This window comes from Myxocyprinus asiaticus, chromosome 45, assembly GCF_019703515.2.
Source record: "Myxocyprinus asiaticus isolate MX2 ecotype Aquarium Trade chromosome 45, UBuf_Myxa_2, whole genome shotgun sequence".
NCBI classification, from domain to species: Eukaryota; Metazoa; Chordata; class Actinopteri; order Cypriniformes; family Catostomidae; genus Myxocyprinus; species Myxocyprinus asiaticus.
Window position 1 is genome coordinate 21,384,875 of NC_059388.1, and position 17,259 is coordinate 21,402,133.

General features: G+C 36.0%; 1 protein-coding gene across 2 annotated transcripts in view; it reads left to right on the top strand.

The window, feature by feature from the left end:
* btbd11a (BTB (POZ) domain containing 11a) overlaps window positions 1-14,922 on the top strand; it is a 181,524-nt gene extending 166,602 nt beyond the window's left edge. For both annotated transcript variants that reach the window (XM_051688536.1, XM_051688537.1), the window contains 8 exons: window positions 910-1,133; window positions 1,724-1,902; window positions 2,526-2,631; window positions 4,729-4,831; window positions 7,831-7,912; window positions 8,112-8,180; window positions 8,672-8,785; window positions 10,974-14,922. In XM_051688536.1, coding sequence (XP_051544496.1) covers window positions 910-1,133; window positions 1,724-1,902; window positions 2,526-2,631; window positions 4,729-4,831; window positions 7,831-7,912; window positions 8,112-8,180; window positions 8,672-8,785; window positions 10,974-11,195 — 1,099 coding nt within the window. In that variant the 3' untranslated portion in view covers window positions 11,196-14,922. The remainder of the gene's footprint in view (window positions 1-909; window positions 1,134-1,723; window positions 1,903-2,525; window positions 2,632-4,728; window positions 4,832-7,830; window positions 7,913-8,111; window positions 8,181-8,671; window positions 8,786-10,973) is intronic.
* Window positions 14,923-17,259: the final 2,337 nt, after the last annotated feature.

Below are 17,259 nucleotides of genomic sequence, written 5' to 3' on the forward strand. Positions count from 1 at the left end.
GCTCTGGGTGTTTCACAGATGGAGAGTTTTAAATGCTTTTTGCTCATCAGTATCAGCCGATGATGCAAGTAATCCCCATAGATATGTAAAACAATATTTCTAATAAAGTCAGATTATGACACAAGATAAGTTTTGTGCTCCCACAAACAAAAACCTTTACAGTCAAACATGCCTTAAAGGGATAGTTCACCCTAAATAAAAATTCTGTTATCATTTACCCACCCTCATGTCATTCCAAACCCATATGCTGTTATTTTATATCAGTGGAATCCTTATGCAGCTCTTTTCCATATAATGGCTAACAAGCTCAAAAAAGGACAAAAAACATAAAACATAAAAGCACTATAAAAGTAGTCCATATGACTTGTGCACTCTATTTCAAGTTTCCTGAAGCCATACAATAACTTTGAGTGAGGAACATCTGAAATGTAAGTTGTTATTCATTGATAAGCACACGCTCTGTCTAAGCTCTGAAATCTTATTTGCGTTGGCGCTGAGATTAAAAAAATGGTGTCTTTGTCTCCAAATGTCAGTGGTTTTTGTGTCTCATAACTGAACTTGTGCATGTCAGTTCAAGTATGCCGAATGGAGCATTACATTTATGTATGTTACTCACACAAATTTATCATACGGCTTCAGAAGACATGGAATGTTGGCACAAGTCACACAGTATGGACTACTTTTATGGTGGTTTTATGGTGTGGAGCTTGTCAGATGTGGTCACTACAAACTGTTGTTGTGTGGAAAAGAGCTGCATGAAGATTCTTTAAAATTCTCCTTAGAACAGCATACATGTTTGGAAAGATATGACGGTGAGTAAAAAAGACAGAATTTGAATTTTTAGGTGAACTATTTCTTTAATTAATATAAATACCTGAGTGAATTGGTTGCATGCATGTGCCCCCTTAGGAATGTGTTCCGGAAGCTTCTGTCCCAAGTGGAAAAGGACAAGGGGGACGTGCTGTCTCTGGAAGAGATCCTAGCTGAAGGCTCTGAGCCAGGAGAGAGGAGAGTGCCACACACAGAGGGCACCCTCCGGACAGGCAAGGCCAAACTAAGGGCCCTCCGCGAGGCCATGTACCACAGTGCCGAGCACGGCCATGTGGACATTACCATAGACATCCGCAGCTTGGGTTAGTAAAAACACTGCACGCTTACCATAGGACAGGTATACACCTGGTAGTAACACCTCTATTAACTGAGCTTCAGGTGTGTGTGCTTCTCATCTGTGTCACTGCATGTAGATATCAGACACTCTGAAGTTCCTAAGTCTTGTGCATGTATATGTATGCATTTTTTTATTTATTTTGTTTTTATTGGCCAGTTATTTCCTTTTAAAGCCGTACGTAACCAGAAAAGTTTAAAACCCATGTTTCAGTGCAGTGTCTGATTGACAAGCGAGTAGGTTGCCATCCACTGTTTTCGGACACATAAGGATGGAGCATTTACTCTAACAGATTTCAATACCAGGTGTAAACAGAGTCATAGACATTTACAGCCTGCCTCAGTTCTTTCATGCAGCAATCACCCTATCTATAGACATATATAGCACTGACACCATTTAGTTTAAATATACATTATAATATACAGTACATTATACAGTACATACATTCAATATACATTTACAGAGGATTGACAGATCGATGAAAGGGACTGTAGGTGGATGGACAGATTGATTCTGAAGTGTCACATAGGTTAATTGACAAATTGATTGCATATGCAGGCGTGCCCTGGACCCTGCACACATGGCTGGAGTCTCTGCGTACGTGCTTTGTGCAGCAGCGGCGACCACTGATCCAGGGCCTGCTGAAGGACTTCAACTGCATTAAAGAAGACGAGTACACAGAGGAACTCATCACACACGGACTGCCACTCATGTTCCAGATCCTCCGTGCCAGCAAGGTGCATTCTCACTTCTTTATTACATCATATCAGAGGACATTTATTATGTAGATGACTTTTAAAGGGATAATTCACCCAAAAATGAACATTCTGTCATAACTGAATCACCTGTTTTATTCTTCCAAACTCATATGATGTGGAAAAAGATGCAGTGTAAGTGAATGTTGACTGAGGTTAACATTCTGCCTAGCATATCCTTTTATGTTCCATGGGGAAAAAAAAGGTCATACATGTTTGTAACAACATGAGGGTGAGTAAATAATGACAGAATTTTAATATTTGAGTGAACGAGCACTTCAATGTAAAGTTAAAATTGATGTTTATTATTACAGATTTCTCTTAGTCTCCCTCTATATTACTGCCTCTAATATTGAAGTGTTTTATTTTCACTGTTAATTTAACTTTTAATGCCTATGCGTTATTATTATCACTGCACGTCAGTCCATGACTCTGAGCAAACAGGCACTCAACATCAGCCACACCAGTTTCAGCTGTCTCTGTAATTATCATGATAAAGACTCTAATCATAAATGGTGTATTGGCTTTACCGTAGGCTTGAATGCACTTTTGTTTTATAAAACAGAATTTAAGGTCTAGTTACACCCTGTGTGTATAATTTGCAGAACGAAGTCATCAGCCAGCAGTTGTCGGTGATCTTTACCCAGTGCTACGGGCCTTTCCCAATCCCCAAACTCACAGAGATTAAAAAGAAGCAAACATCTCGTCTGGGTGAGTACGTCAGCTGCGCTCAAAAACCCTATTTAATTCCCATATGCATGTTTCTGGCCTTATTGTGAATGATTCATTGTTGCTCATTATTCCAAAGAGTCAGTCTTAGTCATTTTTAATCAACATGTTATAACTTGCTCTTCCTCTAATACGACTTTCCTTTTCTGCTGATGTCATGTATTGGATAATGTTAACCAAAGGTCAAAAGTGCATGGAATGCTCATTTTTCATGATCTATTAAATCCTGATGGATAAAATCAAGTCCTGCCTTGCATTTATTCTTGTCGATTATCATGTTACAGGTCAATTAAAGAAGTAAAATAAGTTGTGAATGCAGTTTCACATTTTAAAACTGGCTCCCGCTATTCTTAGCTTCTTCCATTATTAACAGTGACCATAATGAACAATCCCTGTCAACTTTTCTAAGATCAGTATTAATGGCCAAATCAACTTTGGATTAACATAAACCCAGAATTAATTGGTGTGATGCAGGGGTGTAAAAAGTACTCAGAAATTAGACTTAAGTGAAAGTATGGATACTGAGTGAAAATTTTACTAAATTACAATTCTAAGAAGCTAGACAAAAACATACTTGAGTGAAAGTAAAAAAGTATTCACATTAAATTGTACTTAAGGATTAAAAAAGTAAAAAGTAACTTTTTTCCTAGCTAGAATGAAATCAAGAGAGGATGTTAAATTTGATTGGTTTGTTAAATTGCCTTTTTACTGTCTCTGACGACTGTCATATTTCTCCCCCAGTGGCATTCGCAACCTGGTCATAGAAACATGTTACAATAACTACATTTTACAAAATTATATTTGATTTTTATGTGGCCTGTTGTATGTAACACAGCAGTTTCCTGGTGGAATGAACTAGCTAAAACAACGACTTGTATCCCCTTTCACTCAAATCACGAGTAAAATGGCAGATTATCAGTTCATAAACACTTTTCACTCTGTTCCTCACACAATGCTATCTTATGACATATAAACACTTACACTATAGCGCATGACTCATTTTAACATTTACATTACATAACCAGCTACATTTACAAACTTGTTTGGGTGTAATCAAATTGCGCAGTAGTTCAACTGATTGACTGAGTGTTGCATGTGCAATACAAAGGACCGGGGTACGAGTCCTAAAGAGCACACGAGTTGTCACGTGAACACAAAGTGTTATAGAAGCACCACAAAATGACGTGGTTGCTTCGGAAATTGTGTTTTTCATCTCACATTTGCTTTTTATGACTCTATCAGTTAGGTTTAGGTTTAAGGTTTAGGGTAGGGAGGTCGGCTTTGTTCATAGTTTTGAATGAATACATCACATTCAGTCAGGGAGTCACATACGATCAAGTCACACAGATATTTCAACATATCCGAAGCTCAAATCAGATCCGAAATTCTGGCTCTGCAGATGGTCGGAATTCCACACAGCCACTGTGCGACACTCTATTTGAAATGACTGACCTCTGGTCCTTCATCTGTCATTTGTCTGATGCAGTGACAAGGCGACTTCAGCCCAACAAGATGAAAGAAAATGATCTCCAAAAATGTAATAAGTACTTTTCAAGTTTAAATAAATTGTAAGGAGTAAAAAGTAAAAAAAAAAAAAATCTTTGGAAATGTAATTAAGTAAAAGTACAAGTATTATGTTTAAATTGCACTTGAGTAAAGTACAAATCCCCCAAAATAATACTTAAGTATAATACTTAAATATTTGTACTTAATTACTTTACACCCCTGGTGAGATGTCGGTAAATGCGGTTGCCAAAATCACTGCATTGATCTGCCGTAGTCGATACGCTAGAAAGACTTTCAGGGCACACAAGGACACTTAAAGTGTCCGCAATAGTTTCTCTCTAAGCAGTGGAAAGTGCGATCAATTAATTTTCAATTTCAGTTCAAATTGAAATAGGGCTCATAAAGTGTTGGAGGAACGCTTGTGACATCTAGGCTTTGGATGAGGTATTGCATGCCATGGACTTTGCAAAATAGACATCATTTTTGTGCTCTCTGACATGGTATTACCCTCTAAATAATTATGTAGTTCGTGTAATAACTGTTGAGTGAAATAAGGTGCAATGTGTCCTCCAGATCCACACTTTCTCAATAATAAAGAGATGTCTGATGTGACATTTCTGGTGGAAGGAAAACCCTTTTATGCCCATAAAGTGCTGCTCTTCACTTCCTCACAAAGGTAAGTCTTGAAGGGTAATATTTTAGAATTTAATTCCTTTGCAGTTAAACATGCACCTTTACACTCAAAAACTGCAGAACCGTGTATCTTACAATGCACGTTATGAAACATTTATGATTTTTTTTATCTTTTACTAAGCTGTCTTTTAATAATACATTTAGTAGAGGAGACGAGAAACAATTGTAACATTTTTCCTCATAAATCACATGCTTCTTCAAACCTACCTGACATCCTTCAGCATAAGAAAAATGTATATGCCCCGACATTTATAGAACCAATAAAATATTAATATTGAGAGCACCATATCATAAAATTGCATCAAATCAGAATTTGAGTGTTACACTAAAAAAATAATAATAATAATAATGTTTTAGCCTATTTTAAAGATGTATGCATTTTAATTTCATAACATTTGATCAAATTTGAACAAAATTGCCAATTAATAAAACATACATAATATATGTAATAACTTACATAATAATTTGAAATTGGTTAAATATGTTTATATATATATACAGGTGCATCTCAATAAATTAGAATGTCGTGGAAAAGTTCATTTATTTCAGTAATTCAACTCAAATTGTGAAACTCGTGTATTAAATAAATTCAATGCACACAGACTGAAGTAGTTTAAGTCTTTGGTTCTTTTAATTGTGATGATTTTGGCTCACATTTAACAAAAACCCACCAATTCACTATCTCAGAAAATTAGAATACATCATAAGACCGATAAAAAAAACATTTTTAGTGAATTGTTGGCCTTCTGGAAAGTATGTTCATTTACTGTATATGTACTCAATACTTGGTAGGGGCTCATTTTGCTTTAATTACTGCCTCAATTCGGCGTGGCATGGAGGTGATCAGTTTGTGGCACTGCTGAGGTGGTATGGAATCCCAGGTTTCTTTGACAGTGGCCTTCAGCTCATCTGCATTTTTTGATCTCTTGTTTCTCATTTTCCTCTTGACAATACCCCATAGATTCTCTATGGGGTTCAGGTCTGGTGAGTTTGCTGGCCAGTCAAGCACACCAAGACCATGGTCATTTAACCAACTTTTGGTGCTTTTGGCAGTGTGGGCAGGTGCCAAATCCTGCTGGAAAATGAAATCAGCATCTTTAAAAAGCTGGTCAGCAGAAGGAAGCATGAAGTGCTCCAAAATTTCTTGGTAAACGGGTGCAGTGACTTTGGTTTTCAAAAAACACAATGGACCAACACCAGCAGATGACATTGCACCCCAAATCATCACTGACTGTGGAAACTTAACACTGGACTTCAAGCAACTTGGGCTATGAGCTTCTCCACCCTTCCTCCAGACTCTAGGACCTTGGTTTCCAAATGAAATACAAAACTTGCTCTCATCTGAAAAGAGGACTTTGGACCACTGGGCAACAGTCCAGTTCTTCTTCTCCTTAGCCCAGGTAAGACGCCTCTGACGTTGTCTTTGGTTCAGGAGTGGCTTAACAAGAGGAATATGACAACTGTAGCCAAATTCCTTGACATGTCTGTGTGTGGTGGCTCTTGATGCCTTGACCCCAGCCTCAGTCCATTCCTTGTGAAGTTCACCCAAATTCTTGAATCGATTTTGCTTGACAATCCTCATAAGGCTGCGGTTCTCTCGGTTGGTTGTGCATCTTTTTCTTCCACACTTTTTCCTTCCACTCAACTTTCTGTTAACATGCTTCGATACAGCACTCTGTGAACAGCCAGCTTCTTTGGCAATGAATGTTTGTGGCTTACCCTCCTTGTGAAGGGTGTCAATGATTGTCTTCTGGACAACTGTCAGATCAGCAGTCTTCCCCATGATTGTGTAGCCTAGTGAACCAAACTGAGAGACCATTTTGAAGGCTCAGGAAACCTTTGCAGGTGTTTTGAGTTGATTAGCTGATTGGCATGTCACCATATTCAAATTTTCTGAGATAGTGAATTGGTGGGTTTTTGTTAAATGTGAGCCAAAATCATCACAATTAAAAGAACCAAAGACTTAAACTACTTCAGTCTGTGTGCATTGAATTTATTTAATACACAAGTTTCACAATTTGAGTTGAATTACTGAAATAAATTAACTTTTCCACGACATTCTAATTTATTGAGATGCACCTGTATATATATTCAATATGTTATTCAAATATATTGATCAGCTAAAAAGTCAAGATTAGTCTTGATACTTTAATGAAATAATGAAATAGTGCATCTGTAGTTAAAGTAATAGTTCACCCAAAAATAAAAATGATCTCATAATTGACTCACACTAATGCCATACCACATGTGTATGACTTTCTTCTGCTGAACACAAACGAAGAATATCTCAGCTCTGTAGGTCCATACAATGCAGGTGAATGGTGGCCAGAACTTTGAAGCTCAAAAAAGCATATAATGGCAGCATAAATATAATCCATAAGACTCCAGTGGTTAAATCTGTCTTCTGAAGCATAATGATAAGTGTGGGTGAGAAACTATATCAATAGTTTATTTCAGTATTTAAGTTCTTTATAGCTATACATTTCCACCATCACTTTCACATTCAACTTTTTTTTTTTTTTTTTTTTTTTTTCACGCATATCGCCACCTACTGGGCAGGGAGGAGAATTTACATGAAAAAAGAACTTAATATTGATCTGTTGATATTCAATAATTGATCTTAATATTAACTATTAGCCATCAACCTACAGATAAAATACTTGAAAGTTTAAATTCAAAAGCATCAAAAATTTAGACAGCAGAAGAATATGTCTTGACATTCAGAAAATCTTCTTTAAACGTCAAAATCAGATTTTTTTTATTTTTTATTTATTTTATTTTTTTTATTGAAAATCTTTCACAAAGTAAAAAGATCACACTTCTTTTTCTTAGGCAGATAGAGAACATTACTGAGCATATGATGAAGCATTGTAAATCAGCTTGTTTGTGATTGAAGAAGTTCATGTTGTTACATTTGCCCCTTATAATATGGCTTTTAGAGGATGTTCACAGTATTTCTCTTTCTCTCTTTCTGTCCTTTAGGTTTAAGTCTCTGCTTTCTAACAGACCAGCAGCTGAAAACACTTGCATCGAGATCAGTCATGTCAAGTACAACATTTTTCAGGTTAGAATTCACTGAGTCACACAAAACCCCTTCAAACTCCTGACAGCACAAGCTGCTTTACCCTAATTCCCATCTCTGTCTGCCTAATTCGGCTTAATGACTGAATATGAATAAGTGCAAAGCTTACCTGTCTTAAAAAAAGTATACTGTAGAAGTTCTGCTATAACTTTCTGAGAACTGTGTGTGCTATGTGTTTCAGTTGGTAATGCAGTACCTCTACTGTGGCGGCACTGAGTCACTGCACATCAGGAACACTGAAATAATGGAGGTAATAAATATTCTCTCCTCTTTCCTGTATGTTCTATAGGTAATTTTCAGGTGCAATCTGTTAAAGTTTGTCTTGTGTAATCATGCCTCTTTCTTCCTTACTCCTACAAAACCTTTTTTTTTTTCCATCACCGTGGCACCCACACGCTAATGATAACTTTATGATTGATGACTTTAGATGTTTACACATGATGTTGAATGTAATTTATAAATGAGTTATGGTCTGATGGAGAAGGGGAGATTTCTAATGCTGTAGTCACACCGGAAATCACAAGAAATGATAAAACAACCTGCTCTGAATTATAACTCGAGTGAAGCATGAATCAAATCACTCATATATCACCATCTTTACCATATGGGGGCTCATTTGCGCATAGCACTGCAGCAGAGATGTTGTTGATCAACATTTAAGTGTTTTTAATTAATTGATTGCTCTTGAGTGTTATGAAGCTTGATTTAGCTTAGCTTATTGATGGTCCCTTTGCTTCAAAGCTCCTGTCTGCAGCCAAATTCTTCCAGCTTGAGGCTCTCCAAAGACACTGTGAAATAATCTGCTCCAAGAACATCACTACCGACACCTGTGTGGACATATATAAACATGCCAAGGTACACTTAAAGCTCAAATGAAAGCTAGATAATGAATGCAGCTGATATTTTATAATTTTATACCTACAATTTATAACTAAGTGCTAACTGCTTCATTAATGTTTGAGCAACCAGATGTTTTTCCATTCATGTACTTGTAACTTAAGTTATTCTGTTGGGCTTTTCAAGTAGTTAACCAAGGGTTTTTAACCCTGTGCTAATGTAATCCTAGATTATCTGGTTCTGTGTTTCACACTATTAATACTTCACCCTGGGTCAGTAATTAATTTGACCTTTCATAGTGTACATATGTAAACACCTTTCTTATTTACATATTTATGGTCAGTTAGTTACTCCAAAACTAATCCACTACAAATTACTTCTCTAAATTGTAATCAGATTGCTTTGATTACTTCATCGGAAAAGTAATTACATTACTAATAATACAAATATTTTAAAAATATTTGTACAGAATGGTTTTTGTTTCTGCGCTCAACGAATCCAAATAATGTATATGTCCTTTTTGTTCATTGTCATACGCAAGCCATACACTCAGCACCACACATTTTTTTCCCTTACAATGACTTGTTAGGGGATGCACACCCTTCATCTGTCATAGAAATGCAAACAGATGTACATATGAACATAAGTCATGTTTTAAATGTATTCTACATAAAACAATATGATTTTAGAAATATGAGTAGCCCAAGTAATGTACATAAAAGTAAAAAGGAAAGTTGGTAACTATAATCTGATTACAAAATTGTTACATTACTTTTTGTCTAAAAGAGTAATTGGATTACAGTACACCCAACACTGTTTATGCTGTTAATATCATTGAACGTATTTACATGCACATTCTTAAACCGATTATGCTTAATAAGCCGACAACGTGTGTGGTCATGTAAACGCATTGAACAGCTTTCCTCTATCTGTGTAAGGTCATAAAAGGCTTAAGAATAATTAAATCGACACAATAGATTTTTGCCCATTACCTTGATTTCGTGTTGGATGTGTAAACACCTTTACCTGCGTTCTTATTGGCTTATCCAATGTACGCAAGAGTTGTGTGCATGTCTCTTCACGGTTTGCCGTCCAAAGCAAACAATAACTCAATTATTTCAAATCTCATGTAAACTTTGTCTGGTTTTTTAAATAAGATGATTTTTGGGAGTTATCTACATATTGGCGTGCATGTAAACAGGTTCATTAATTGGACAAATACAGCATGGAACAATTTGAATAACTGTAAATCTGCTCTGAGTGTCTTAAAATTATACTGTCTCATAATTATTCTTGTTAAAGTGTTTTCCATAATTGCTTCCCTCAGACACTTCAACTAAATACAGAGCATAAAAGATTTCTGTGACTGCAGGCAACAAAGTGCACACATATTTAATGAGGTTTATGATTGGTTGTCTGGTGATTAATAACTCACTGTTACGTTATAGCATTGCATTATTTCACACTGTATACCTTTGGCATCGCTATTCGGAGTAGGGCTTCATAATCCAGGGTTAAAAGCAGTGCTAACCCCATTTGAAAACTAAAAGTATGAAACATTGCTTAAAGGGATAGTTCACCCAAAAATGAAAATTCTCTCATCATTTACTCACCCTCATGCCATCCCAGATGTGTATGACTTTCTTTCTTCTGCTGAACACAAACAAAGATTTTAAGAAGAATACTTCAACTGTGTAGGTCCATAAAAAATACATGCAAGTGAATGGTGACCAAAACTTTGCTCCAAAAATCACATATAGGCAGCATAAAAGTAATCTATATGACTCCAAGGTTTAATATATGTCTTCTGAAGCAATGCAATCACTTTGGGTGAGAAACAGATTTTTCAATCCCTTTTTACTGTTAATCTCCACTTTCACTTTCTTTCACACTTTGAAAGAGAATGTGGAGATTTATGGTAAAAAAAAAAAAAAAAAGAAGACTTAAATATTGAGCTGTTTCTAACCCACACCTATCATATTGCTTCTGAAAATATGGATTTAACCACTGGAGTCATATGGATTACTTTTATGCTGCCTTTATATGTTTTTTGGAGCTTAAAAGGTCTGGTCACCATTTACTTGCATTGTATGGACCAACAGAGCTGAAATATTCTTCTAAAAATCTTAATTTGTATTCTGCAGAAGAATTTCTTATATTTAGGAATGTCAAGTCTCACATTTTTATAATGTTTCTCACATTTCAGTTCCTTGGAGCCTTGGAGCTGGCAGCTTTCATCGAAGGCTATTTCCTGAAGAATATGGTGCTCCTGATCGAGCTGGAAGACTTTAAGCAGCTTCTATACGAGGTTCCTGCAGAGAGCCCTGGTCCAGGGCCAGCTTATGACGTGCTTCATGATCTCGAGAGAACCCTGGCCTTGCGGATCCGCTCCATCCATCTTTCCACCTCCAAGGGCTCCATTGTCTGACACTTTCACCATATTCACGCACATCACACCAACTCTTACTTACTGTGCTTTCGTTGAGAGCCCCATTGTTGTGTACAACTATCTGACAACTGGTTGGAGACATTTAAAACATCAGAGCCAACACGATTAGCACATGCCTAATTGGATGTACTGTATGTAGGACCTAGAGATTTCTTTTTATTCCACAGGCTTACATCTCCACAACGTTACAGAAACGTCAGCCTGCTGAACTCATACCATTCCAAGGGCTACGTTACAGGACATTCTATAAACATCCTAGCAACGTTGTGACACCTGACCAATTATGTCATCACTGCCTCGGTCATGCATGTCGATGGGTCTGTTTCATTGTTAGGTGGACGCTGTCTATTGCCAATGATTGTCACGCTACCCGCTGTGCACTCAGCTTTACTGTGGGCATATGTTTAGCAACACATGGTAATATTACTCTCCGTTCCAATTTACAGTACATAATATTGTTAGCCTGCCTTCTGAATACTGAATTTGTGTAAACTTATCTCCAAGTGACAAATTTCTCGAAATGCTAAGCAAATGATGCATGTTGCTAAAAACAGCCATTACGTTTGGTAGGTTGCTGCCATTACGTTTCCTAAGCCATCTGTGTTGAAGCAGGAGAAAGCTCCTTGTCAAACATCCTTTAGGTGTAGAGTTCTAAAATGGAGGTTTTATATACTTAATACTGACATTCAACTACTAAAATTTTTGGTATCTTTGTGAACAATAATATGCCAGCTATTTAAATCCAAGCACTTGTGTTTGATCTAAATGCTTTGCGATTTTAAGAAGTATTGATTTGCTAACTTCAAACAAAGTGGCACAGGATACATAGAGTCTTTTGTACACTGATCCAACACAAATTATCCCATCAATAGTAGACTTCAAAAAAATGTTTTGTTGTTTTAAGCTGAGATTTTTCATTACCTCCTCGCCCAAAATGTTGTGTTCTCAACCATTGCACTGGTTTTGAGCTAAGTGTCTCCATTTGTTTCAGCACACAAGTTTTAATGACCCTCAAAACCACCACTGTGCTTAGTACACTCAGAACTGAGTAGTTCATCCTTGCCTTGAGGTTGTGTAATTAATGATCTGTGTCAATAATCTGCATGGGTCCTCTCGAACTTTTGAAGAATACTAAAATCAGTGCTCTTCAATACTAATTTTCCTGTTTTAAGAGCTATTTTTTCTTTTGTGGATGCAAAGTTGTTTAGTCTGATGAAATTTACTTACAGGACTTTGTCTTTGTTGCTTGCAAGTCTGTCTAATAGTGTATGAAAGATGCCATTGCACTGGTCACTACCTTTGTGACCCAATGTACTGTACATATTCCCGGTCCTCACCTGCTGCATTGCTTTTGTTAAATGTGAAGCCAGCAAAAAAAAAAAAAAAAAAAAAAAAAAAATTTAATGTTTCTGCCAAAGTGCATGTTCCAGTTTTCCTGTGTTTGTCTGTACCCTTCGCGATGTTGGTAAGTTAGAAACTGTACTGGAAGTATAGTGTTACCAGCAGAGGATTTTTGACCAGGCTAAACCCAAAGGAACAGGTTTTCAACTGTCACACGTCATCCAAAGAATATTTGTAGATGACATCATAAAATATCTCAACCAAATAGTTTTCTTGTCCATTTCAGAATATTTATCAGTACAAACAAGAAGAGAATATTTGATAATATCCATACTTTTAACTATTTATAGTAAGGGTATGCACCTTACCATAATGTGCTGGTAGTGCTCTCCAGGAGTCCTGTTTTGATTAGAGATGTATTGTATGATTTATATTTTATGTACAGCAGAGCAACGGAGTAACTTTAATGGTCATGAACATCCAACTCCTCATGTAAAATGAAAAGGTTGGTTAATTATGTTAAATTTAAATGCATAGTTTATTGATATGTAGCTAACTATGGAATAACAGTATCATGATGCAAATAATTTAAAACTGTGAAGATACATTTATTTTAAAAGACTTAGTATAGTTACTTTATTTTCTTACAAAGTACATTTATTGTTAAATCCTTGTCTGCTTTTTTGTGTATCAGAGGTAAAAATAAGTCATAACGTAATTGTATATGTCCTTGCGTTTGCAGAATGTCATTGCTTTGACAAACTAAAACAAACAGAGACAAGGATAAAACATTTTTATGTAATTTTAAAGATTGGACCTGATTACTTGCGATGTCTACATTTTAACCCTCAATGATATGTGTTCAGATTGATGACTGGATTTTCAAAAGCAATATTTGGCACAAATATTTCCGTGCTAATATGTATCATGTAAGGTTTATGCTTTCTTATCTGACCTTTATTAGTCATGCATAGGTGTAGCTTTTGACCTCTTTGAAAATAATTCACTATAGGGACAAATGTAGTGTCAATAGATCTGTACACCCCTTCCCATAAAAAGTGACTTGCTCAGTGTTTCTTGGCTTCAGCTTTTTCTGCTTCGGGCTGTTTTTCAATCTCCACTAATGCACAACTTCTGACATCTCTATTAGACAAAACCTGCATGCTTTGGCTGGATCAGAGTCTAACAGAATTTGTTTGCTATTATTATTTCACTTGATTGAAACATTGTACAAAAGATATCTAGATAAATATCTATAGAACTTGGTGTAAATATAAGGGTTGTGGTTGAGTTTAACAATCAAAACAAGAATGTTACACTTGTGCTACAGTGCAGTTGTTCAATGACATGCATTTGTGTACAGCCAATAGAAATGACCACGACTGACCACTGTGTTGGGTCATCATTAAAATTTCTGTTATAAGCTGTCAAGTTTTTGATTGATTGATTGATACCTTAAATGTTTTGAATAGAGCGTTTACATGTAATTTCATTGAGAGTGTCATGATTAACATTGTATACTGCCCTGTACATGTAAAGATTTTTTTTGTTTTGTTTTGTAAACTGTCTTTTATACGCCCAAACAGAGACATTATTTATTATTCGGAATCCCCAGGTTGATGTCAAGATCATGGGTGTGATTTTTTTCAGATATGATTTACCTGGAATAACAGTAAAGGAGTGATTGATCTTGTTAAACGGCACCACTTCTGGAGAATTTGACAGCAGTGTTAAACCAATTTTTAAATCCCCGAACTGAATAAGCCATTTTTTGATTCTTTTGTAGATTATATTATATAATGGAAACGTATGCCTATAATTATTAATGACACTTAACCTGTCAATATTAGTGGATGACAGGAAATGGGACCCCATTAAGAATATAAATGATAGAGTATCGAACCTATGAATTAAAGTATTAAAGTATAAGAATTTGAGTAATACAATTAATTTTAAACACCTTTTTAATCAGTTTAATCAATCATTCTGGGACATCGAACAGACTTTGAGAAACGAAAGTAAACCGAGAAATATTTTTATTTTATTTGATTATATTTTATTTAAAAATTAAAATGTATGTTTTAATTTTATTTTACTGTAGTATTTTTGTATTATAATTAGACCTCCCAGTGAGAGAGTGAGGGTTCCCAATGATTGCAGGATTCATACCAGCTCCTTGATTCATTGTAAGCTTGTAAACATTTGTAGCAAAGAACTTTAAATACAATATGTTTTATTGGCCAGATAAACTTACTCTTACGAAGACTTTTATGTGGCTCATTGAGTTCAGTGTAGAGTCAGATACTGTATGTGCTTTTAAAAGGATAATTCACCCAAAAATGAAAATTCAATCATTGTTTACTCACCCTGTGTTGTTATAGTCCCATATGACTTTATTTATTTTTCTTAACACAAAAGGGAGAAATTGTAAAAAAAAAAAAAATTCTCAGTGATGTCATACAATGGCAGTTTATGGTGACCATCTCTTTTAGCTTCAAAAGCACACAAAAGTATAATTCAGAAGTCTAATAAAGTATTCCATGAGATTCATGATTGTTCAGAAAGCATATGATAAGGTCTGGTGCAAAAACAAACCGAAATCTAGTGTATTATTTAGTAAAAATGTTCACTGACCGTTATTCTCCTGTGTACATTCATGAGTCTGCTCGCGAGCTTTAGAGCTCTTTGCACGAGAACAACAGTAGTTATACACTGAGGTGGGTAGTAACGAGCTACATTTACTCCGTTACATTTACTTAAGTAACTTTTTTAAAAAATGGCTTACTTTTAGATTAGGTTTAAAAGTGGGTACTTTTTACTCTCACTCAAGTACATTTCTAATGAAAAAATTTACTTTTACTTCGTTACAATAGGTGGCTTTCCTGTCGTTACATTACTGGGTTTAATTTGAATTAATGCGTAATTTATTGAGAGATTACTGAATGGGACTTTTACGACAACGGAAGTTCAAACAGCTGCGCGTTTCTTTCACGGACTGTCATTCAAGCCGAGTCCATCACTGCTGCAGCATCAAACTCTTCAAAGTTAAACACTTTCTTCGCGCTGCACAGTGAAAAAATAAATGTTTCGTCATGCAACACCATTTGACACCAAGACAAGTGGATATTTCAAGGTTCAAATTGCAGCTTTAACTTAAGGCAGCAAGCTGAGGTAAATCGTGGCTCTAATGATAATGTGGGCTTTTCTGTGTCATGCTGATGATGTTCTGTAAGTATGGGCTCTTGTGACATCAGTTTTGTGTACATTTTTAAATCCGCAGCAATATATCAGTGTGCTTTGTACCGCGTCCTGCATGTCATGAGCAGTATTTACACATTTACCCCTCACCCTCACAGGGGTACTGGAAACTATCGCAGCTAATTCGGGCTGATTAATTATATAAATCCACGTAAATATCCACATTAAGTGTAAATGCCTTTTGCTCTGCCGAACATGTGATTGACAACTGGAGCGCGAACAGACATAATTTCTGTGTTTAGGGAGTGGCGGTATTGTGTACAGAACTAATAATCTAAATTCTTTCGACACTGAAATAGCGAAAGTAGGCATTAATAAAAAATGATCTTGCTTTGGTTTATATTTCGGCATTATATATAACAGTGGCGGGCCGTGCATTATAATTCTAGGCCTTCAGTGTGATTCATGCCATTAAGAAAACACAGTTTCACAATGAATAAGACACCCTATGCCTTTGGGCATCATACATTATGTCACAGCCAACTAGTAATAACAACTGACATTTTAAAAACACGTCCAAGCACGAAAGCCAAAATTTGAAACGACACTTAATGCTCAAGCAAGCCTAATTTTAACTGCAGCATGACTGTTTTGTGAAATGAACATCTCCCTAACAGACATTCAAAAATCATAATTTTTCATATGAATCTACCAAGGAGGTCTATAATACCTGGAAAAATCTATCTAATAGTATTTGCGATTTAAATGTTGCTTGCAATGAATTTTGTTTCGTCAGTGTACACGGTTATGCTGCATTCCATTCAAGTTGGATGTGGGATATTCCTACTTGATATCTCCGATCATAAATGCATTCCATTCCCCGATATTCGGAAGATGACATTTAAGGAAACAAAACTGCAATGCTCCCATTAGCTTAGCAGGGGGTTGACTCTCTTTAGAGATGTCTCCTAGCAACCCAACTGATAAACAATGCCGCAGTGCTAGCATTTGTGCTTCAGGTTTACGATTATAAAAAGAGATTTTAATGTTTTATACACCCGTTTCTGCAGGCGTTTGTTAAACAAGCTTTAATATCATGTAATGTGGAAACAAACTCATTTATCGATATTACTTAATAAAGTGAATGTTTATCACTTACTTCATATATCTCCCTGAGTGTCGACATGTTTGTGTGACATCATGCCCCTGCATCTTGGCGAAATCGGAGTTGAGAATTTCTGCAAGGTGTAATTCTGACTTCAAGATGCATTCCATTGCACTTTTCCTAGTAGGAAGTTGTAAAATCCGACTTTCCGAGTTGAATGGAACGCAGCACTACTTTTCAAAACTTGATCCGACACTGAATGCTCAAGCAGCCTAATTTACACTTCGAAAACTCCTGATGTTGCTATAACAGTGCAAAAAGCACTTACCAATTTGCTTGAAGTGAAAATCAGTCCTCCTTTCCTGTTTAATAAATTAAACAATCGCATGATCATGCAGA